The sequence below is a fragment of the Octopus sinensis genome, linkage group LG4, assembly GCF_006345805.1.
Source record: "Octopus sinensis linkage group LG4, ASM634580v1, whole genome shotgun sequence".
Taxonomy (NCBI): domain Eukaryota; kingdom Metazoa; phylum Mollusca; class Cephalopoda; order Octopoda; family Octopodidae; genus Octopus; species Octopus sinensis.
The window spans coordinates 78,791,906-78,819,090 of NC_043000.1; the positions used below are offsets into that span (position 1 = coordinate 78,791,906).

At 33.8% G+C, this 27,185-nt stretch overlaps 2 protein-coding genes across 2 annotated transcripts in view; both read left to right on the top strand.

Moving 5' to 3' along the window:
* LOC115210912 (kielin/chordin-like protein) overlaps window positions 1–12,715 on the top strand; it is a 48,598-nt gene extending 35,883 nt beyond the window's left edge. The window contains exons 2-3 of the mRNA XM_036502189.1: window positions 10,148–11,964; window positions 12,615–12,715. Of these exons, the coding sequence (XP_036358082.1) occupies window positions 10,148–11,964; window positions 12,615–12,629 (1,832 nt within the window). The 3' untranslated portion in view covers window positions 12,630–12,715. The remainder of the gene's footprint in view (window positions 1–10,147; window positions 11,965–12,614) is intronic.
* The window catches only part of LOC115210981 (kielin/chordin-like protein), a 185,468-nt gene continuing 162,698 nt past the window's right edge, over window positions 4,416–27,185 (top strand). Inside the window, exon 1 of the mRNA XM_036502190.1 lies at window positions 4,416–4,498. Coding sequence (XP_036358083.1) covers window positions 4,441–4,498 — 58 coding nt within the window. The 5' untranslated portion in view covers window positions 4,416–4,440. The remainder of the gene's footprint in view (window positions 4,499–27,185) is intronic.

Sequence of the window (27,185 nt, forward strand, 5' to 3'; positions counted from 1 at the left end):
ACGTAGCGGTTCAGCAAAAAGACTGATAGAATAAGTACTAGGCTTACAAAGAATATGACCTGGGGTCGATTTGCTCGACTAAAGGCGACGCTCCAGCATGGCCGCAATCAAATGACTGAAATAAGTAAAAAAAAGTGTAGAAGAAAAAAAATATATATATATATATAAATATACAAAACTGAGAATGTGTGTCTGTCTATGTCTGTCTGTGTGTTTCCCTAAAACTTGAGAACTACACAACCAATTTCATGCCTTACTTAGTGTCCGGGGAGTGTCATGGGCAAAGAAATGTTCAACTTCTTGCCTAGAGCGCACCCATAGCAATATCATATCTTCTCCACTATTTCAGTATTACGTGTTAAGAGTGAAACAAAAACATCTCTCTATTTTATGTCAGATACTTTCACTTTAACAATAAAAATAATAATAACAATTGAATTATATGTAGTAAGTAATAATTAAAATCAAACTAAAGTATAATATAATAATTAAATCGTAACATAGCAATTAAAAGTAAAAGTAGCAATTGGTATAAAATTGCATCAATGATTTGAACTTGAATAAGTGGTTTCACATGAATGGGAATAAATAAAAAATAAAATTTTAGTGCAGAAATGGAATAGTTCAGATGGAGCTGTGCACGGCTTTTACATTAGATTATTTGCTAATTAGCTAGCATTAAGTATCTATATGAAGTTTAGCTGTATGTAATGTCTGTTTTCTCGAACAGATGCTTCTAGTGAGTACTGCTGTTGGTTTATTTCTGATCCATAAAGGACTATAGCTTCAACTGAGTACTACTTTTGATTCACCGTACGGTTTTTTTGGTATTATTATTACTGTTTAACTATTATCCCGTTTGTTGGTTCCTCGTAAGGGAAGCGTTGTTGTGTTGCATTTGTTAAAAAATTGTTAACCGTAACCCTCCCCCTTTGGGAGAAGGAGCTTTGGTTATTGTTTAAAAATTGAATTGTGTCCCTGTTTGGGGGAATTGACAATATTTTCACTGTTTACACGGAAGAATTTTTGTTAAAATGTCTTCGATAGAAGAAAGTCCAAAAATGAATTTCGCTGCAGCCGTCGGCGGGCGGCGAACTCATAAAAATTAAAATGGAATAAATACAAACCTATTTCGGATTGATCACCGACAAAGACGGTGGATCTCGGATAACACCACCAAACGAAATAAAAAATTAAATTAAAGAAAAGACTATTGTCTATAAAGTATAAAATGTAGAGAAAAAAAAGATTTGAACACCTGGAGGAAAGCACCATCGAAATGTGTGTCTTGGTGCGACTATGAAAGATATCTAACCAGAGGCTTCTATTCGCCACAATAGAAGCAAGGTTCGAGTCAACGGTGCGTGCAAGGGAGTACTCGACTCGAACCTTGCAAAGTGGAAATATTTTATTTTTACCTTTATATCTGGGACGTGGGACGTCCCGGATAAAAATTTAAAATGTCCCCCCAGAAGTAGAGGCAGGCTGGATTGTAGCTACACTTCTATACAAGAGGGAGGACAAGATACAATTGATCGAAATTGCAAGAGACGGGCCTACAATTCCAGTCTGTTATATATTTTGAGTATTGTTATCACTAGCGGTATCAAGATATAATTTTGTATTTTATGTGTAGATGTATATATATATAGATATACATGTAATATGTACACATATATATACACATATATACATAACGCTAATATATATATATCGCCTGAGGTGATACATATAGATCTTCTTATACAGGCAGGTAAACCTTTACGTAATTTAATTTAAACTAAACTTAACTTTAAATCCCGTATATTCGAGGATCTGTATGTATCGAAACATTTGTTGCGATTAAAAAGTTGCCTAACCGTACTTACTCTTCTTTCGACTCTGTTACGTTTTAATTTATATATATATATATATATATATATATATATATATATATATAATACTTGTACATGGTGTGTTATGAGAATTTATGGAAACGTATCCCATAAAACTCAACAAATTTGTTAAAGGAGAAGTTAATATGCTACAATTTGAAAGAATTAAAATTAATCTTCTCTTCTCCTTTTTTAACAAATTAGTTGAGATCTAAAGGATACCTACCTCTCCATTAATTCTCATAACACACTATATATAAGTACTATTTTCATATTCGCAAACTTATGCCAGTAAGCTACAAGCAGAATATGAAGAATATTTGTTAGAAATCGCTGATTTGGAACCATCCAAAGTTATCGAAACCTTTCCATGTGTGTGTGTGTGTGTGTGTGTGTGTGTGTGTGTGTGTAGGGCACTGCCAACGACTTATGACGGACGAATTGTAAATAGGACCTTCGCTACGAGCTAGCTAGTTAGCTGGTCGACAGTGAAGTTGACTTCCGGTTAGGCGGGACTTCTCCGAAGCACGAGTTCACCGACGGCTCTCACCCTCATGTGTTTCATTAAATGTAACTAAATAAATCTTTTACCCACACACTCTGGTTCCCCGTTGCTTTATTTTATATAAAGCCTAACTAAAGCTATAAACGTAAGGTCCAAGTATTGATATGTATGAAGAAAGTGAGCTTGAAGCAGTTTGTAGAAAATATAAAAAACAACTTTCAGGAACACTCACACACACATATATATATGCCTCGTGTATATTGTCCCCTATATCAGGTAACTTTTTCACAAGGAAAATATTACTCTTTAAGCTTTGCATTGCCATTCACTGATTACCTATATTGTGACTTGTTCCTGAAGATAAGGACACATGGAAAATTCGTCAAATTTAGTCCGATGACGCTATATATGCACACACACACACACACACACACACACACACACACACACAAACACACACACGCACAAACACACACGCATGCAAATACACTTATGCACATACGTTATCTTAATAACATAAAAGGAAAAATAGCTCACTTCATTAGGGAGAATGGAAACTAAAATGACTTAGGCATTAGATTACTGTCGAAGAACTAAACGGTGGAAGAGTCTAGGAAAAACAGAGAGTAGATAACTGATATCCTTACCAAATGGCATTAAAATGTGTGGCTGAATGACATGCTAAATTGTGTGTGGGACATGAAGGCATGAATGCGCACGATCGCCAACTTTTGTAGGCATGGCAAATGAAAAGAGAGACGAAGACACAAGACAATATACAAAATGGTCTTCATCTTGCTCAAGGTTTACAACAGGCCAATAATGTAAAGTTTAACACCCTAACTGCATCTTCAGATATTTACAATACATAGTTATTGTAAACAGTATATAGTGATTATGTAGAGATATCAGAAACAACCTATGTCGAATATATAGAAGTATATCAATATTATATTAATGATAAGATATACAAAAGACCATCACTAATGTAAAGGAAGACAAAGAAGTAAATGATGAACAATTTCGGAGATACTGTTCTCCCACATGGACATCTAATGGATATTGAAGAAATGTTAGGTATATTGAATACATGTTAGGTACTGAGGAAATGTTAGAAAATGTTAGTTATGATCCTATGCTCTATATACAGTTGTTTGGATAGATAGTAAAAGAAAAAATTTTAGTTAATAATCTCAGTACATGAGAAAACTAATGATTGAACCCTGGTTCAGTGTGTTCATAGAAAAAAAAATGTAATTATTGAGAAAGGAAGGAATTCTAAACTAGCAGCATATATATTGGAATAATTTCTGAATCTGTTTCTGTGCAGTCACGCAGTCTAAACAAAAAAAGAAAAGATTACCTACAAACTGACAGGGGATAGTGTAGAGCTTGAAACCTGAGAATATGGTACAAATCATGATGGCAATATAAAAAATATATCCTAGAATTCTATTTCAGAAGATGGTTTTAGGCACAATTATTGTTGATATAAAAGTGTTCAGTTAAAATTCTGTTCAACAAAAACAACATTCCTTAAAAATGAAACTGTTGTCTTTGATTTACTTGTGAAAAGACATTTGTACCAAAACTAAATTATTCTCTTCGAGTTGGGCGTGAGTTTTTAATGTCCGCAGTGTTTGAAAAAATGTTCCCAGGAGTTGTATGAAAACTGGAAGAGAGTCATTTGTCTTTCACTGTATAAGTGTATTGTATACTTCAATAATTAATTTATAACCGCTTAACTGTCTGTGAACACATTAAGTAACACGTGAGTTTAACATCATTTAATATTGAATGCATTTGTAAAACATAACAAGGGAAAAGATCCACCCATTTTTAAATAGATTACCTTGGGTGGTGGGTAGATATGTTATTTTTATATATTGAGTTGATGTGAATATTCAGCTAAATCATTTGTTGTTTTTCTTTTCTTCATGCAATTGATCACGTTTATTAAGCATTATATAAAGAGTTTTTTCTGAGACGTTTGTCAAACTTGTCCTTGTTTCGGAAACCAACTGTCACCAAACTCCCGCAGGCTGAAAGAAACTGGCCGTCATGCTGTACCAATTGTTACTAGTAATAATAGCTCTTTCATGTGTGAATAGCTACAAATGTAAGTAAATTATACTGCTCTACATTTTTCATTTCTGGTACTTTCTAGTTATTTATTTTGTTAAATTTATCAACGGTTGGGTTAATGCAATTTACTTAAAATCACCAACACGATATCTATCTATCTATCTATCTATCTATCTATCTATCTATCTATCTATCTATCTATCTATCTATCTATCTATCTATCTATATATATATATATATATTATATATATATATTATATATATATATATATATTATATATATATATATATATATATATATATACATATATATATATCGTGGAACTCCCTCGGTTACGACGTCGAGGGTTCCAGTTGATCCGAGTAACATAACACCCTCCTCGTGAAATTAACATGCAAGTGGGTGAGCACTTCACACAGACGTGTGGCCTCAACGTAGTTCTCGGGAGGATTCAGCGTGACACAGAGTGTGATAAAGCTGGCCCTTTGAAATACAGGTAAAACAGAAACAAGAAGGAAGAGTGTGAGAAAGTTGTGGTGAAAGAGTACAGCAGTGCGAAAGTTGTGGTGAAAGAGTACGGAACGTCGTGGAGCTTTAGCTGTTTTCGCTCAAAAAACACGCACAACGCCTGGAATCGAAACCGCGATTCTACGACCACGAGTCCGCTGTCGTATCCACAGGGCCATTGCACATCTACGCACTCAAACACACACACACATATATATATATACACATATATATATATATACAAAGGGGTTTGTATGTTTGTGTATAGAAGAATAGATTACTCAAAGGAATTCCGACTCTGTCTATGTTTTATTTATATTCTTTTAATATTAATATAGGATATAGAATATATAGTAAGAAAGAAATGAAATGAAGTATTGATTGTCTGATTGAGCAAATGAAATATTGAAAAGTAAATATTAATAGAGAATGGTCATTTAATATTTAAAATATAGCACAGGCAAACCGGAGGTAGAGTAATATGCTTTAGTATTATTAAAGCTGCAAAAACAGCAGAAAAAACCTGCTATTCAGAGTTTCACGTTCTCGCTCGTCTGACGGTTTAGACTGAGAATCTAATATTCTCAAATTCTCAAAGTAAACTATGCGACGATCGTGTGCATGAAACATTTGAGTAGCAGATAGTTTCTGATATTTTTCTGACGTTTTGCCGTTTAATAATAATAATATTAATACTAATGATAATAATAATAATAATAATAATAATAATAATAATATAATAATAATAATAATAATAATAAGGGGCTTATCATAGCAGCTCAAGATCAATGCCTACCAACAAGAAACTACCAGGCCAACATATTAAAGATCAGAAGCAGTCCAACGTGTCGTGTATGCAAGCAACAAAATGAAACCATTGACCATGTGGTCTCCAAGTGCAGTCTTCTAGCGCCTACAGAGTATCTCAACAGGCACGATAGAGCTGCACAATATATTCACTGGGTAATCTGTAAAAACCTGGATTTGCCCCATGAAAAAAACTGGTAGGAACACAAACCACCCCCAGTGCTTGAAAATGACCACATCTCACTCCTCTGGAACTTCACCATTCAAACTGACAGAAAGATAGATGCAAATAGGCCAGACATCATATTGAAAGACTTCAAACAAAGAACATGCCTCCTCATTGATATAACTGTCCCAATCGATATAAACGTATCTGTCAAGACCTACCAAAAACTGAGCAACTATAAAGATCTTGAAATAGAAATCAGCAAAATGTGGAAGCTGAAGACTAAAACAATACCTGTTGTCATAGGTGCCCTGGGAATGATAGCAAAAGGGGCAGATAGCTACCTAACTCAGATACCAGGAAACCCAAAAATGGCAGAAATTCAAAAGATAGTGCTCATGGGAGCTGCTCATATCCTACGCAAAATACTTTCTATGTAATCTCAAGGTTTAAAACAAACATAATTTTCGGTTTAAAAAAAAAAAAAAAATTTTTTTTTTTTAGACATTCATTAGTACAACACCCCCACCCCCCAAATATATGGCACACTAGGCATAACAACAACATGAACTTCCAACCCTGTTGTCTCTTGAGGTCTCTGGGTGAGACTTGGAGCCAACTTGTACAAATATAAAGCAAAAGTCAAACATAGAATAATAATAATAATAATAATAATAATAATAATAATATTAGCCCAGTCCTGGCTAAGAAGGAATATATTCACAGACATGACAGAGTTGGAACCTACATACATTGGAAGCTATGCCAACATTATGGAATAACAACAGAAAAAAGATGGTATAGGCACACACCAGAAAAGGTCACAGAAAACGAGAAAGCAACCATACTCTGGGATATGCCGATACACACAGATAGAGAAATTAAGGGCAACAGACCAGATATAGTTGTCAAAGATCATGAAGGAAAAAAATGCTTTCTAATTGATGTATCAATACCGGCTGATGACAACGTGTCTCTAAAAGAAATGGAGAAACTCTCAAAATACAAAGACCTGGAAATAGAGGTAACCAGAATGTGGAATCTAAAAACAGAAACAATTTCTATCATAGTAGGTGCATTAGGCATGATAAAAAATATTCAGACAAATACATAACAAAAACACCAGGACTTACAAACACATATAACATACAGAACATTGCATTACTAGGCACTGCACACATCCTACGCAGAACACTTTCCATACAATAACCATCAGAGCAATCACAACAAATCACAGCACATACCCAAGGCACACAGAGCTGCGCTCGGTAGTGAAGTGAAAGCACGCTATAAAAATAAAACTACTGAATAATAATATTAATAATAGTACTAATAATATATGTGTGTGTGTGTCCTTGTGTGTTACGCTTATCAGGATGGTGTGTATGTGTGTGTGTGTGTATGTGTGTACATACTGTGCGTATTTATACTGGGTATGCGTTTGTGTGTGCGTGTGTGTGTGTATGTAGGTGAGGTTCATGTATTTTTCGGGTGTGTGTGCATGTGTGTGTCTATGTACATGTGTTATTTTTCTGTGCGGTGTGTGCGTCTACGTGCTGGTGTATTTGTGTATGTGTGTACCTGTGAGTTTTTGTTGTGATTGTTGGAATTGTATTGCGTGTGTATATGTGTGTGCTTCTTCTTTGTGTGTCTGTGTGTTTTTACTGGGGAATGGGCATATTGTGATCATTCCTCTAAAGTCCTTATAAATAATTATCATTTCTAATGAACTTTTGACAAAGCAATACACGCTTTATCCTATCAAATAAAATAAATGCGCCCATTTAAAGCCTAGCAAGGCTCATGGACCCGGTTTCCCGTCTCTATGGCGTATGTGTTACCCAGCTGGACGGGACGCCAGTCGATCACAGCGTTCTTCATTTTGCCAGCTCTGTTGACTGGACGCAACGTGAAATGAAGTGTTTTGCTCAAGAACACAACGCGTCGCCCGGTCCAGCAATCGAAACCACAATCTTACGATCATGATGCTGACACCCTAACCACTAAGCCACGCGTTTCCACCTACTATCAAATACTGTCTACAAAATCTTTCTGTATATATGCTACGATTTCTTTGAACTTATAAAAAGTTATGATTTCTTATGAAATATAAACAACTATCTTAAGGTGACTCGCTCGACGTGCGGGTAAGAGTGTGGTTGTTACTTTCTGTTGCTTCCTTTGTTTGGTTGTTACTGCCTGATATTTATGATTGATCTTTCAAAATATTGTTCTTTCTCAACTTACTCAAGATATTTTGTTGTTTAAACATGGGAGAGAGGTAGATAGAGAAAGATAGAGAGTAAGAGAAAGCTAGGGAGAGTCCGAGAGAAACCAAAACCAAACAAACAAACTTTTCGCAAAGGTGACCCGCTCTACGCGCGGGTAAGAGTGTGATTCTTACTTTCTGTTGCTTCCTTTCTGTTTTTATCACCGCATTCTCCCTCAATGTTTCTCTCTCCTTATTCTCTCACTTTCCCACTCTCTTACTCTTCCTTTCTCTCGGACTCTCCCTAGCTTTCTCTTACTCTCTATCTTTCTCTATCTATCTCTCTCCCATTTATAAACAACAAAAGATCTTGAGTAAGTTGAGAAAGAAAAATATTTTGAAAGATCAATCATAAATATCAGGCAGTAACAACGGAACGGTCTGCTTCAAGGCAGACAGCAAAACACTAACATTTAAAAGGGACAGACCAACTTACGAGCTGAATAAAAAAAATATTGGAAACCAAAGTTTGAAGGGATAGAATCTGAGGTTAGTAGAGTCGCCATGGCTGGCATTTCTTAACGACGGACAGCAACGTAGTGGCGGTTTAACGGCTGGCGTAAAATTTTGAACTTGATGTAAAAGCATGTTCCTAAACACCAAGCTTTGAAGTAATTCTTTCTCACGACAGTAGACTCACTATGGCAAGCATTCAAAACTTCTTCATCATGGACGGCATCACATTGACGATAGAAAGGATGACGCAAATTTTTTAGCTTGATGTAACAGAGAATTCTTAAACACCCGCTCCTGTAAATTTTAATCCCCTTCCAGCCCCATTTAGACCTCTTTCACATTTTGGTTAATATAACCCGATTTCATTCGGGTCTACCCGGGCCACATTTTATAAGATGAGGAATTTTGTCCCAGAGGTCACGCCTTTCATTTGAAAAAAAAATAGTTGTCATGCAAACTCGCCAGCATATTTAACATAGGTGTGCATATTTTCAGCACAACCGACCACATAATGCACACATTATATATATATATATATATATATATATATTATAATATATATATATATATATATATATATATACGCATTATATAGGGGTTTCTAACCTAGCCCACTCGAATCCTCACCTCATTTCACATGTCCCTGTAAATTTTGGAGTCAATCCGACGGGATCTAGTGCCCTTTAACCCGTTCCAACAATGCCAAAACCAGACAAACAGACTTTTCACATTTCAGATTTATAGATATTGATTATGATTATGATTCTTATGAACTATTTTGCCTATTTTGAACACTTTTACCTAATCTGTTTGAAACAGAAAGCCTCTCTTGACATTTTCCCTATCTCGTCAGAATATATCATGTCATAATATTCTATTAATTTCTTATCATTGTCAAAGACTCATCACTGTTTAATACATCTATGTTATACTCTATGTTAACTAAATTTTAAACACCAAGGTTACACAAAGCCTTTTCATAAATTTATAAATAAAAAGTGAAACCGGTCATAAACATCTAAACTCATTATCTTTCTCTTTATTTTCATTATATATCTCTATATATATATATATATATATATATATATGTGTGTGTGTGTGTGTGTGTGTGTGTGTGTGTGTGTGTGTGTGTGTGCATGTGTGTATGTGTGTTTATATATATATGGTGTGTGTGTGTGTGTGTATGTATGTATAAATGCGTGTATATATATATATATATATATGTATATATGTTTATATACCTGTACCTGCATGTTCAAGTACGTCCATGTATATACATATGTTGTATGTATGTATGTATTTATTCATGTGTATATATATATATATATATATGTGTGTGTGTGTGTGTGTGTGTGTGTGTGTGTCTGTATGTCTGTAAGTATGTGAGGAATTACTTTGGAATGTACATATTCATTTTCAGTAGTTAACTCTTCTGTGGTTAACTGAAATAATTATCAGTTGATGTTTTCCTTTACAGACGAATGTACACATAATGGAAGGAAGTATGGAGGAAGATTCAAGATCGACTGCAACACGTGTGTATGTGGTGAATATGGCAAAGCAGTCTGTACAAATTTGCGTTGTGATTACGGGCAGGATTCTACTTGTATCTATCAAGGTAGACGTTACAGAGTAGGAGATACATTCCAGCAATCCTGTAATACATGTGAATGCAAACACGGTGGTCAGGTACAATGTAGCAACAAAGACTGCACTAAACGATGTACTTACAACGGAAAGTTATACCAAGAGGGTGAAGAATTCCAAGACAAATGTAATAGATGTAAATGTCTTTCTTCTGGCTATATTCAGTGTACTAATAACGTGTGTCAGTGCCAGTATAATGGTAAAGACTACAACGTTGGAGTGAGTTTCAATGATGGTTGTAAGACTTGCACCTGTCAAACTACAGGAACAGTGCAGTGTAACAGTGATAGATGTGGCTGTTATTACAAAAATTCACAATATCAAGAGGGTCAAACTTTCATTGACGCTTGCAACACTTGCCGTTGTATAAACGGACAAGTAGATTGTACAACAAGAGTCTGTCAATGTACTTACCAAGGACGGACCTATAATATTGGCCAAAGATTTGGTGAATGTGATGAATGTCAATGTTTGTTTAGTGGTACAGTCCAGTGTTCTAACAAGCGATGCAAATGCATTTATAACGGAAATACCTACCGAATTGGAGAAACATTTCCAAACGGCTGCAACTCATGCACATGTAAAATCGATGGTAGTGTAGACTGCACTACAAATCCATGTACCTGTACATACAAACACAGGGTTTATAGCATGGGACAGACTTTCGCTGATGACTGCAATAATTGTACATGTCAACATAACGGTCAAGTTGCGTGCACATATAGAATGTGCAAATGTAGTTATAACAACCAGATTTATAATATAGGTCAAACATTTAGAAAGGGCTGTAATACGTGCACATGCCAAGCCGATGGTACCGTAGACTGCACTACAAATCCATGTACCTGTACTTACAATCATAAAGTTTACAATATCGGACAGGCATTCACTGATGACTGTAACACTTGTACATGTCAGCATAACGGACAAGTAAAGTGCACATATAAAACGTGTCGATGTACACGGAAAGGACGGTCTTATAAAATTGGTCAGACATTTCGCGAAGATTGTAACCAATGCCAATGTTTATCAACTGGATATGTTCAATGTACAACCAACGTTTGCAAATGTACTTACAACAACCAGCTTTATAATGTAGGTCAAACATTTAGACAAGGTTGTAATACATGTACGTGTGAAGTGAACGGTAGAGTAAGCTGTACTAATAACCCTTGTAATTGCTATTACAATGGAAACACCTACGGAATAGGGGATTCATTTGGAAAGGATTGTAATACGTGCACATGCAAAGCCGATGGTACTGTAGACTGTACTACAAATCTATGTACCTGCAATTACAACGGCAAGCATTACGACATTGGTTCTATATGGTATAATGATTGCAACAAATGTCAGTGCACTTCTGAGGGAAGGGTTGTTTGTGAACAGAAAACATGCACGAAACCCTGTATACACAAAGGAAAAACCTATTCTGCTGGCGAAACATTTAAAGATGACTGCAACACCTGTACATGCGGACAGTTTGGTCAAGTATCCTGTACTAAAATGTACTGTCCCCCAACTACATGCCAATATTATGGGAAAACTATCCCAGATGGAAAAACATTTATGACTCAAGATAGATGCAATGTTTGTCGATGTTCAAATGGAAATGTCAAGTGTACCAAATACGATTGTTATAAAGAGGTGAGTAAAGTTTTCTATTAGTTTTGATCTCCCTAATATAACGTGTCTCATCCTTATATAGTGAGTCATTGTAAACAGAGACAACAACAAAGAATTGAATAATGTTTAGCATAAACATTGCAATGCTCTCACTGTACTACACTCTACTACATTGTCGTACAAACAAAATTGTATCAGCGATTCGATTTCTGTCTTTATTTGAAGTAGTTCAATTTCATTGACCCCTACCATTATCTTGAAGAAAGCCAATGTTCTCTTCATTGTAAACACGAGATTTTGTATATCTGCATATATTTCATTATCTATATGAAAATTATTAACTTTCAATGTTTCAACTAACTTTATTGCTACTCTTGTGAAATCAACAGACTAGCTTTCACATTGCATCATCATTGTAAGTAGCATTGCGGTATAGAGTTGTTAATTTTACTATATATTATCTCACGTTTCAGAATATAGTTCTTGCGTTAAGCTTTTCTGCGCCTGGTGAAATATTCATACTTTGATGTAAAAGAATGTGATATATACATCTAATCTAATATACACATTTTGAAATATAAATCCAACTTGATACTTAGTCTATGTTATTGTTTTTAATTTGTATGTCCAATCTAATAAATATATTGATTCTTGTAATTTATTCTTTTCAGAGGCGACGTTACTGATGAAGAACAGTTAATTTATATGATATTTTTAAGAATTGTAAATATTACAAACATAACGTTTTTAAATAAAACATATATCTGCCGAAGCTTTTTGTTTGATTTATAACTGTAAACTTCGTCAAGACCATTTTAGATAATCAACTTATCTATTTGAAGATCTGTGATGAAAAGCATTTCAGTACTTCAATATTTGAATGATTTGTTGTTAACTACTTTTGTTTTATTGACACGGAAATGACGAATAACAGAGTTGGTCAAATTACTTCAGAATTACTCTTTTACTCTTTTACTTGTTTCAGTCATTTGACTGTAGCCATGCTGGAGCACCGCCTTTAAGCCGAGCAGATCCACCCCAGGACTTATTCTTTGTAAGCCTAGTACTTATTCTATCGGTCTCTTTTGCTGAACTGCTAAGTTACGGGGCCGTAAACACACCAGTATCGGTTGTCAAGCGATGTTGGGTGGACAAACACAGACACACAAACATACACACACACACACACACAGACAGACAGAGACACACACACACACACACATATATATATATATGACGGGCTTATTTCAGTTTCCGTCTACCAAATCCACTCACATGGCTTTGATCTGTCCGAGGCTATAGTAGAAGACACTAGGTGCTACGCAGTGGGACTGAACCCGTAACCATGTGGTTGGTAAACCAGCTGCTTACCACACAACTATAAATATATAGATAGTTATATATTAAATGAAGGATGTATATTCAACTATAAATTTATAGATATTTATATAATAACAGACTATGAATATTCAAGTATAAATATATATATTAAATGAAGGATGTATATTCAAGTATAAATTTATAGATTTTTATATATTAACAGACGATGAATATTCAAGTATAAATATATAGATATTTATATATTAAATGAAGGATGTGCATTCAAGTATAAATTTATAGATATTCATATATTTACAGACGATGAATATTCAAGTATAAATATATAGATATTAACAGACGACGATTATTCCAAGTACAAATATATTAATGTTTATATATTAACAGAGCAAATTTACGCAGAACAATTCTACCTTGATATTTCCTAGCATCATGGTCTGAAATGACAGATTTTTATCTCTCTATGTTAAAGACCCAGGTCGGATCTATCCAATGTTTATTTGTTTCCATTATTGTTTTATATTCTGGTGAACTACATCAGCTAACATTATGAAATAATCCTATTCCGAATCTTTCTCCCTCCAAGTTAAATCTCTACCTAAAATTTGCTTTAAAATCCTAAAATCTAACTTCCCATCAAACCTTAAATATTACCTTATCTTCAATAAAACATTTATTATAATCTCGTATTCGACCACGCCTAATTCAGGATCCATATTTTTTATCCACAAAATTGTATGTATGTATATGTGTGTGTATACACACATATATATGTATATATATATATATATATATATATATATAATATATTATACGTATGTTTATGATTTATGTTTTCCAGTTTCAGCTCTTGAGCTGTGGCCATGCTGGGGCACCGCCATTAATATATATATATATATATAATATATATATATATATATATATATATATATACATATATATATACATACATACATACATATATATACATACATGATTATATAAATACATACATACCTACCTATATACATTATATATGTATCTATGTACCTATCCGTTTGGAGGGATGAATGGTTTTTCGAATTTTTATCTTGTACCAGCATCAAGCAACGAGAAGAGAGGTAACTCTGATTTAACAAAGAATTACCTCCGAGCTAAGAGATGAGGTTTCTGTCATAGGAAACCAAACAAAACTTTGTGAATCATGACACTTTTAGGCAGCCCAGATAAGATAAAATGTGGATTAGAAGCACCAATCACTGATTGAGAATATGCAATACTTACTAGTTCAAATGAGATATGCCTGAGAGATATTTAAATGCGTTAGTGTACATCCTCATTGTTGAGAAAATAGTTAACACCATTTTCCTTAGTCTTTTTGGAGTTCCTCTCTTCGCGATGTTCGATGCTGAGGAGAGAAGTTACTACGAAATGCATGTATACATAAATCCAGAAGAGGTTGCTTCGAACTCATACTGGTATTTTCAAACTTCTTAGTCTACATCGATAATATTTGTTTATGGAGAAACGGCGGCAGATAACTTTGTTACGGATTTCAATATTTATCAAAATATTTGTATGAAAACAAGTTTTTATACGTACATGCTGCATACATAATACATACATACATATATACATACTATATATATATATATATATATATATATATATATATATGTGTGTGTGTGTGTGTGTGTGTGTGTGTACGTATATATATATATATATATAAATATATATATATATACATATATATATATATATATATATATATATATATATATATATATATAAATATATATATATATATATATATTAATATATATATATATAAATATACGCGAGAAAGAAGCAACAAGAATGGATAGGTTTTTAGTACAATCGTTTCATACAAGGACAGGCTTTATTAAAAGTTGTAAAAATTACAGCATATAAACGTGTCCCGTACTCATCAGCTAAAATACATGTGAGTTCTCTAGACATCCTAGTGGTTGAGGCTATACTCATGAAGTAATGTAGATAATTAAGTAACATAAACAGATTTCCAAAGTTCATTAAAGTTCTTTAAAGATGATGTACAGTCTTATCACAGAATTTTAAAAAGGTTCTAATAGCATCACAGAGAAGGTGACCTAATCCATAGAGCACATATGAACTTCCAGAGATATGATGAGGGATTACATACTCACAGAAGACAATTTATCCATTGTTAACAATGGATAAATTTGTCTTCTGTGAGTATGTAATCCCTCATCATATCTCTGGAAGTTCATATGTGCTCTATGGATTAGGTCACCTTCTCTGTGATGCTATTAGAACCTTTTTAAAATTCTGTGATAAGACTGTACATCATCTTTAAAGAACTTTAATGAACTTTGGAAATCTGTTTATGTTACTTAATTATCTACATTACTTCATGAGTATAGCCTCAACCACTAGGATGTCTAGAGAACTCACATGTATTTTAGCTGATGAGTACGGGACACGTTTATATGCTGTAATTTTTACAACTTTTAATAAAGCCTGTCCTTGTATGAAACGATTGTACTAAAAACCCATCCATTCTTGTTGCTTCTTTCTCGCTTATAATCACCCCACATTACTGAATTGTTAAAACAGTATAGTTTGTTTTTGGTGCATCTAAGTTAGGTACCATATTCAAGTAAATTCATTTAAATTAACTTGAATCTTTATTGCTTTTTATATATAAATATATATATATATATATATTATATATATATATATATATAGTATATATATATATATATATAACACATAGATACACAGATACATATATATATACATTTATGTATATATATATGTGTGTATGTGTGTGTGTTGTGTGTATATAAATATAAACAAAGGGTAACAATTTCTAAAAAGAAAAGTTTTACAATTGGTCAGAATGCTTATTAAAAGTCAGAGGACATATATATTTCTATATAATAGAGTATAGAAAGTTATACACGGAGAGAATACCACCATGTCGACTTCTAATATGCTGAAAAGTGCAGTCAAATGCGAAACCACGAAAAGAAAGATTCTTAATTAAGGAACGTTGCCTGTAGTCGAGCAGGATATGTAAATGAATGAAAATCTCAGTTACCCCTATACCTATGTGTTTCTGAATTAATGATCAAACAAAACAATTAATTAGTCAATCAATTCATTTATTAACCATCCGTGGTTCATCAGTAGAGTCGCTGGGAAATGTATAATTATAAAACTATAATTATGAAACACTTCACTTAGGCGTTCTAGATTATCTGCTAATGTTGATATCTGCAACGATAAAGCCATATTTCATAGCTCTTCGTTACTTAAAGCAGGCTATAAAGAAAAATGTTTCCGATATTAACGCTACTGACATAAATACTGTCGCTACTCATCAATACTGTCGCTACTCATCAGGACACGAAAACACGTCATAACGGTAATAACAATATAAATTTTAGTTCGAAAAACAACACTAAATCGAAAAATGAAAGCTTGCAGTGTAAGGGAGATAACTGTTCTTTATATCCCACTACACGTAATAAAAATAAGTCTAGGAATTCTGAAGATAATTGCCCAAATAACAGTGTCTATCCTAGTAAAACTGTTTGGTTGATAATTCCATATGGTAATCAGATCAAATCCAACCGCTCTTACCGGTTTCGTGAACCTATAGATAACAATTTTCCAAAATATCCAAGCTACCATTCCATTATTAATTCAAACAGAATCAGGATAGGGTTTTTAAACACAAAAAACCTTTCACAAATCATCTCTTCGCATAACAAAAGTTGTTAAACTCAATCCTCTTAACGAAAGTAATAACATTGATATTATTAACGATAATACTTTGAACAATACTTTGAACAATAGTAACAGTAATATTAATATTTCTGATAGAAATTCGAATCGTATTTGTCTCTTTAGCAGTAATTCTAAGACTAGAATCTCTGTTTATGAATGAAAAATTACTTCCAGTTCTGAAGTCTTATTTTTACATAGGTAGTCAATCGTCTCAGTTATCGAAAAGAATAAATAACCATTAATCTACATTTAGACATATCAATAAACGCAACAATACTGAGTATAGGACTTTAATTTGGTCTCTAAAGAATATATTGAACAATTCGATCTGGAATGAAATATTCTATCTAGGTCCTCCCATATGACAAAGTAAATCTTTCTGCCTGTTCTGTAACGAACAATAGTTTCTAGTCCTTTTTTCGGAGAATACACTTGTAAACCGGTTTATCGTTGTAAACTTTGGCAAAACATACCTTTAGTTCCTATAAGTAAATTCTAACGACCTATAAAATTCGAACTGTAACTGTCATCTGACATTTCATTTTCGCTACATATAACTATTTACAGCTATATATAACTATGTGGATGCGCGTGGCTAAGTGGTTAGGGTGTCAGCATCATGACTGTGGTTTCGATTCCTGGACCGGGAGACGCGTTGTGTTCTTGAGCAAAACACTTCATTTCAGGTTGCTCCAGTCCACTCAGCTGGCAAAAATGAGTAACACTGAGATGGACTGGCGTCCTGTCCAGCTGAATCACACATACGCCATAGAAACCGGGAAACCGGGCCCAAGAGCTTGGCTAGGCTTTAAATGGGCACGTTTACTTATTATTTTAAGTAAGGCAAAGCTACAAAATATGGCTTTATCGTTGAAGATATCAACATTAGCAATCTAGAAAGTGTAAGTGAAATATTTCTTGTTATAGCCCTTCAATGGTAACTGAAGGAGCTAACGTATTTTATCTTTGTTGAGAGTGTATGATATGGGGAAGAAGAAAAATTACATAAGTTAAAGATGATATCTAAAATGTTGGCTTTAGTGATGTTATCATCGAAAATAATAATGAAGCCCATATTTCGAAATATTTAACCAACCTGTTTTTAATCCTTTGTAATGTCTGTTCAGAAACATTATGAAAGGGGCTATGTGTCCGCCATTATCACCGATAAAAGCCAATACATACTTTGAGAATTTGGCTTTAGGATCGACACTACTAAAACCAACACTATAGCTGCGATATGTTGATGACACCTCTATACTCTGGCCCCACCAGGAAGATGTCCAAGTGCTGTAAGATCATGTGAACTCTTCAGGTTATCAATAAAGAAGTTACCTAAGGAATAAGAACCCAGTTCCGAAATTTCGCCAAGATACCTAATGAAGGCTGGAGGGTATATACCCGAAAAGTTGTGCAAACAACAAACAAGATGATGGCAAATATCTATCAAATGTAAATAATGTAAAGAATGTACATAATTCCTCATCTCTTATATATAGAACAGAAGAAAAGATAGCTGATTTTCTGTAGCCCTTCAGGTATGTGAAGTTGCTTACTGCTTGCAAACGAGCCAGTCACTATATGTCTCACCAACAAAAAGTGAAGAAGATAAAAGTGATGTTTGGGGAGAGCAAAAACAGAATTTGCAAACTCTAGCAGGAGTTAAACGCTGTAAATGAGGAACTCCCACATCAGATGTGTATTATCGGAAGAGAAACAATAAACCAAACATTTAACCGGAACCATGTAGCAGAGTACAAAAGCATCAGAGAAGAAGCAGTAAACAAATAGAAGCTTCTTCACCAGAAGTCAGAAACTCCATCCGGAGAAAAATCTGGAGTTCAACAGAAACGCTCTGTGACTGGAAGAAATTCGAAGAAGTTATTTTCCCTGCACTACACCCAAGACATACAGCATTGATAGTGATACTATTGTGACTGTAAGCCAGAAACTTCAGGATGCAAGAGCACCTGGAAGAGACTTGACTTTCGGATACTGGTACAAGAAAATAGCCCTCTATCAACCATATCTTATAAACCTATTCCAGCAAGCTCTCCATGAGAATAGCAGCATACCACACTGGTTACAAAACAGAACCACCCATATATGAAAAAGTACCGACCAGTATCATGCCACAACTTAATGTATAATATATATGCAACATGTTTAAACCCGTTTCTCCAAGACCATTTTGAATGTTATAACATCGTCACAGCAGAAAAAGCAGCTGGAAAGAAGGGGGTCTTGCGATATGATGAACAACTATTGATAAACAAAACTGTAATGTTAGAGGTGCGGGGGTAGAAGTGGAACCTAGATTCGATGTCACTGTACTACAAGAAAGATATTGAGTTTCTGCACACATACACAGAACCCACAAAACCGGATATAGTACTCTCCGAACATCCCATTTTTAATGTTCAGTTTTGATATCTGTTGTTTATTTATTTATTAAATTTTCTAAAATTATAATTCGAATAATGACATCAAGCTAAATATCTCTTTTAGCTAGAGCTAATCAACCTATGTTTGGATTTTATTATCTCAAAAATTTCTTCCCTACATAATTGACATTTCTTATCTGAAATTTGCTAAGCTCTGGCATGGCTTACAACTTCACATTTAATCTTATAATTTTCCCATTATCATTTAACATAGATATAAATTTGTTCAAACTAGTATTGTTGATTTTATGCTTATTTCTAAAACAACTCTCATGTTTCGCATATATATATATATAAATTAAGAAATGGAGTCAAACGCAGGTGTTATTCAAATCTTTGTACTTCCAACATATATTTCGACGAAAGCATTGATATTATTCCGGAGGGAATAAAAATGATGTAAAACAATGCAATCATCTCGTCAGGAAAAAAAAGAGAAACAAAACACATCAACAAGCCATTTTAACCGAATGTGATTACCGTGTAATATCCTTGGCACTTATGTGAAATTTTGCTACACTGGTAACTATTTATTTTTTTCCGTGTTATTTGTACACATTGAGAAAAAATACATACATTTATATACACTCCAGGTTTCCATATAATCTGCAAATAAAATAGTTGCCACATATGAAATTATTTGATATAAACATATCTCTTAAGAATATACCCATTCCCTTAAGAAAGGTTTTCCTTAAACAACTCATTACCAAGACAAACTCATTTATATGGCTTGCTAGAATTTTACAGTTCACTTACAGATTATATTTGTAATGTGCGAAATAGCCAAATACGTGACTAGACGCTTCTAGAGTTTGTGTGTATGTATGTATGTGTATGTATCTATGTCAGTAGGCGCAATGGCCCAGTGGTTAGGGCAGCGGACTCGCGGTCGTAAGATCGCGGTTTCGATACCCAGACCGGGCGTTGTGAGTGTTTATTGAGCGAAAACACCTAAAGCTCCACGAGGCTCCGGCAGGGATGGTGGTGATCCCTGCTGTACTCTTTCACCACAACCTTCTCTCACTCTTCTCTTACTTCCTGTTTCTGTTGTACCGGTATTTCAAAGGACCGGCCTCATCATTCTCTGTGTCACGCTGAATATCCCCGAGAACTACGTTAAGGGTACACGTGTCTGTGGAGTGCTCAGCCACTTACACGTTAATTTCACGAGCAGGCTGTTCCGTTGATCGGATCAACCGGAACCCTCGTCTTCGTAACCGACGGAGTGCTTCCATACCCTTGCATTTCAAGATTGTCATTTAGGCATTTATTCCCAAAACCAACGGAGTCAATTTATTACTTCGATAAATCTGAATTTATAGTCTGGATATAAAAGCTGAGGGTTTCGAAATAGTTGTCTTTCTCTTTAACTTTCAAAAACATGTTCACATCTACAGGGCAGCTGACTTCTATGAGTATATGTAATTTTTCTTATTTCTTTACTGCCCACAAGAGGCTAAACACAGAGAGGACAAACAAGGACAGACAAACGGATTATGTCGATTATATCGACCCCAGTCTGTAATTTATTTAAACGACCCCGAAAGTATAAAAGCAAAGTCGATCTCGGCGGAATTTGAACTCAGAACGTAACGGCAGACGATATACCTGTAAGCATTTCGCCCGGCGTTGGTAACGTTTCTACCAGCTCGACGCCCTTGTAGTTCTAAATTTTCTTGTCTGTCCTAAATACCAATATCCGGTCTTTTATGTTTACATTTGGTCATTTTGATGGAAATGTTCCATTAATATTCCTTGCGTTGATGTTTATTCAATAGAAGGAGGTTCTCTAAATTTATTCCATAATAGTCTTATTCTTCTGATAGCATTGTATATTGTTGTATCGACTATGTTGTGTCGCATAGAGAGCTGGTACTTCGAAGACATATTTGGGCAGCTGCTTACCACGTGGGTGATGTTTTGAACAGAAATGTGACATGCTCTATATTTTCAGCTCTAAGGCGTCACCCTCTCTTTTTTTTTTGCTGTGAATTTTGTAGCACTCTAGTCTGATGTGATGTAGCTTCGAAGAATCCAAGGAAGGCTGCACTTTATGTCAATATTAGTGTGCTTTCAAGTTTTCGAGAAAGGTACGATGCATAGTCTTCGGTGGGGTATGCAGAGCACTTCACGTTAAGGTTTTCTTTCAGACATCTGAGTGCAGCTGTTTTAGGGGTTGAATGGGAAATCGACAAGAAGAGAGTGTTTCTTGAGGATCTCACTACCGACATACAGGATATTGTTCTCTTTGTTATTCAGTACTAAGTTTATGCATTCAGTACTAACTTTATGCAAGCGTTGTATGAGATTGACTCTACATTGCAGACTGTCTACACCTATCTCAAGCATCTTCCCACTTCAATTCTTCATGGATAGAGGCAGCCGATATCATTGCCTCTGTGGAAGTTTCCATTTGATGTTGGGATTTTAATGTCAAAGGCGCGGATTTTCACTACAAACCTGTCAACTACTTCACTGGTACTGCAAGTGGATTGTGGGATATTGATGTGTATGAGGAGAATTCTACCATATATTTCGAAGTTTATCATACTAATCTCGGACCACTCTATCTTCATACATACAACATCTGCGTATGATGTGTTTTCATCAAAGCCTAGGTATTTGTACCATTCTTGGTGTGGTAAAGAAGACATAGTGAGACCATTGATGCATAAATTATGTGTTTCTTGGGGACTGATTTTCTACGTGAAACCATCAAATACGAACATTTGTTTTTAGTCAAATTGCATCTCTCTGTGAGTTGAAAATGATAGCTTCAACAATTTACTTTTCTCTTTGGCATTTTATAAATCTTAGTATAAATCTTCAGGTTATCCATAAAGAAGTTAAGTGTTTTGTTGGTCAATGAGTGTGAAAATTGTTCGCCAGTCCTTTGTAATCCTCTCAGTGGCAGTACCTAATGCATTAGGTACTTTGTATGTATGTATGCATGTACATATGTATGTAAGTATGTATGTATATATGTATGTTATTGCTCAGAACTCTTGCCAATAGAGAAAGATCCGGTTTCTAACCTAGATCCAAGGCTCCTTCATTGGAATTTCAACATCAAACACGGGTATGTATTATTGTATGTATTATGTATGTATGTATGTATGTATGTGTATGTATGTATGATGTATGTATGCAGCATGTATGTATGTATGTATGTATGTGTATGTATGCATGTATGTATGTATGTATGTATATATGTATATATATGTGCAGATTTGTATGTTTTGTCTTATGTATATATTCTCAAGCATATAGTTGCATATCTAGACATGCTCATATATATTTAAATGATAAACTCCTGGAAATTTGTACAGATTATAAAAGTTCTAGTGATGGATTGGGACAGTATTCTTCGAATTAGCTTTCTCCTTTCTGGTTTTGAGAAGCCTAACTTTCTCAAGACTGGTATTTAGGCAATGTGTTACATATCCCAGGGCCCCAATAATTATAGGTATAAACCTGAACTTGTAATCTGGATAGAGTAACTGCAGATTTCTCAATAGTTCAGTGTAGGTATTCTCTTTTTTACTGATCTTCAGATTTATGCTACATCCCGCGCCGCTACTACTACTACTACTACTACTACTACTACTACTACTACTACTACTACTACTACTACTACTACTACTACTACTACTAACTATAATAATAATAATAATAATAATAATAATAATAATAATAATAATAATAACAATAACAATAGTAATAATAATAATAATAATAATAATAATAATAACAATAATAATAATAATAATAATAATAATAATAATAATAATAATAATAATAATAATAATAATAATAAAAAGTAACAAACGTATCTTTCAAAACCTACCAAAAACTGAGCAAGTATAAAGATCTTGAAATAGAAATCAGCAAAATGTGGAAGCTGAAGACTAAAACAATACCTGTTGTCATAGGTGCCCTGGGAATGATAGCGAAAGGGACTGATTGCTACCTAACTCAGATACCAGGAAACCCCAAAATGGCAGAAATTCAAAAGATAGTGCTCATGGGAACTGCTCATATCCTACGCAAAATACTGTCTATGTAATCCCAAGGTTTAAAACAAACTTTTTGGTTTATTTATTTTAATTTAAAAAAAATTTTTTTTTAATTTAAAAAATTTTTTAATTTTAATTTTAATTTTATTTATTTATTTATTTTTTTAAAAATTTATTTATTTATTTTTTATTTTTATGTATTAGACATTCACTAGTACAACATCAAAAAAAAAAACCCAAATATATGGCACAGAACTTCCAATCTGTTGTCTCTTGAGGTCTCTGGGTGAGACTTGGAGCCAACTTGTACAGACATAAAGCAAAAGTCAAACATAGAATAATAATAATAATAATAATAATAATAATAATAATATTAATAATATCGAAAAATACCTTAGGAATGAAAACTCAATATATAATTATATATTGTAAATAAATGAATATGCATGGCTTAGTATTTAAAGTTATTGACCTATTGTCTCTTTGAGTACGGCCCATAATGGCTCTGGTCTGCTCTACTGCAACAAGTGCCAACCAAATGGCCGGCGCAACTCTCTTTCTAGATGTTATATCCAGAATGCTTTGCAGGGTCAGAGCAGAGAATGTGGAAGTCATTTTGTATATGATCGCCCACAATAGTTGGCTATCATGCACATCCATGCCTTCGTGTGCCACACACAACTTAGCTTGTTATTTAGCCACCCTTTTTGATACCACTGGTGTGGATATCAATTATCTTCTCTCTTCGTATTCCCTAGATTCTATGACTGTTCAGTTCTTCAAGGCCCAATTGGTGGCCAAGATCAAGGTGTTCGAATGTTTTCCCGGGATATACTGAAGAACGCATGCGCCACTTTTCAAAGCTTCTTGAAGCCGTAGTGGAAGTTGATGACAGCTACTTTGAGTAAACTATTATATCACAGCCCTAATCTAGTTGATAGATTTATATATTTAAAATATTTTATGTTTGGATGGGATGTTGTTTTCGTTTCCTATTGCACAAACTCTCAAATGCAACCTTAGCACACCGTGTGCGTGTGTGTGTCTGTGAGTGAGTGCGTGTGTGTGTGTGTGTGTGTATCTGTGTGTGTGCGTCTGTGTAATAAAAACACAATTAGGCTGAAGTTCACTACAGCGGTTTCAAACGTGTTTTTGTTGAGGAACTACATCATACAGAAATGAATGTTTTGTTGAGGTTAATTAAGATTAAATTCCAAAATTTATCATTTAAGATATTTACACAAAATGTATAGAATGTATATATATATATATATATATATATATATATATATATATATATATATATATATATGTGTGTGTGTGTGTGCGTGTGTGTGTGTGTGTTTGTGTGTGTATAATAAAAAAATTGCTTGCCAACAACTTGGTTCCAGGTTCAATCCCACTGTGCGATTGCAGCCTGGGCAAGTGTCTTCTTTTCTAGCTCCGGGTGGAGAAATTCTCATCAGAGTATTGGTAGACAGAAACTAAAAATATTATATATATATTATATATATATATATAATATATATATATATATATATATATATATATATATGTATATATATATATATATATTTATATATATATATATACAACTAATGTAGGATAAAAATTTTTTCGAAAAAAAAAATTTTACCAATGGCCAGCATATCAAAAAATAACTTTAAAAGTTAAATATATAAATAACTTATAAAATAAGGGCACAAAAAAAATTCTAATGACAAATATGCCAAAAAACGACAAAATTGTCAATAACCATTATAATTTTTGCGTCTCGAAACAAGCCGATAGAAATTTCTAAAAAATCCGTTATTACCATATTGGTTCCAAGTTTGGGGTTAATTCATAAGAATTTTCCCCTCCTCAGCGATAAATACGTAAGACATAAATGAAATACTTACTCATACCCATGGAAAAAGCAAGCAGTAAGTCCTGAGCAGATCTAAGTACCCCAACTATATCCAAAATAGAGAATCTTCGGCACATATCGAGACACGTGTGATTCGAACTAGAAACTTTCACAGAGTGAGAGAATCCGGAAGTGAACACTTAAATTTACAACTATTATAGGATAAAATTTTTTCGAAAAAAAAAATTTATCAATGGCCAGCATATCAAAAAATACCTCTAAAGGTTAAATTGATAAATAACTTATAAAATAAGGGCAAAAGATAAATTCTAATGCCAAATATGCCGAAAAAAAGACAAAATTGTCAATAACCATTGTAATTTATGCGTCTCGAAAGAAGCCGATAGAAACATTTCTAAAAATTCCGTTATTACCGTATTGGTCCCAATACGATTCTCTCACTCTGTGAAAGTTTCTAGTTCGAATCACACGTTTCTCGAGATGTGCCGAAGATTTTCTATTTTGGATATATTTGGGGTACTTAGGTCTGCTCAGGACTTACTGCTTGCTTTTTCCATGGGTATGAGTAAGTATTTCATTTATGTCTAACGTATCTATCGCTGAGGAGGGGAAAATTCTTATGAATTAACCCCGAAATTCGGACCAATACGTTAAAAACTGATTTTTAGAAATTTCTATCTATGTTAATAGAAATTGATATATATCTATATTTATAGAAATATAAAATGATTTTTATATTTTCTATCCCTATATAAGATACTAAAATTTATTAGAATCCTTTGGAAAAAAACTACCTGAAGGATATTTATTTAAAATTCGCAAACTGAATTATGGCTGTTAAATGGTAAACGACATTAGAAACCCCTAGAGCATTAGTAGTCTCTATTCTCCTTACTCCACTAAATTTAGCCTACTAACTTTAACCAAAATACATTCAAATATGCCTAAGTTAAATTCTTCATAATGGTAATGATTTATGACTCTGACATTTGTACTACCCCTTCCTCTATCTATAAATAGAAAAAATTCTTGTTTGTTTCCATTGAACGAAACGAAAAAAACCCTCCCCATTGATAAATCTAAATAACAACGTGAACTCAGTGATAAAAAATCTACAGATGGAGAAGGAGCTTCTACTACCATGTTCTTAATGATACAATTAACCTCTCTGTCTATATATCTACCCTCTTTGTAATGTTAGCAAATGAACTAAATATAAAAATGTACATTGTGCATTTAATTAAAAAATTTCTATATGTGGCTGAAGATTGCTTTACATTTTAAAACTGATGTAATACTTACATCGTTTAATAAAATGAAGTAGCATGAAACGATTGTACTACACGACCTTAGATATCCTTGTTGCTTATTTTGATTATAATCGTCCCATTTGATTTATATGGATAACACCATACCAAATTCTGGTGCCTGTAACTTAAGTACCATACACATCTGAATCTAAATTTTGCTGAACTTATATATACATATATATGCATACATATATATATATATACATAAACACACAAGCACACACACACCCACACCCACACACACACATATATATATATTTATGTATGTATTATTTATGTATGTATGTATTTATATATGTATGTATTATATATATATGTGTGTGCGCGTGTTCATGTATGTATTTTAAAGTCAGCTGGGTTTGAAGTTGGTGTATTTCTAGAGAACCGGAATACTCTACCCATATACTGGGTTATCAACCCTCGGGTTTCAAGCCAAGCAAAGGCCGGAATATATCTGATGACCAAAATCTACGTTTCACGTCACATG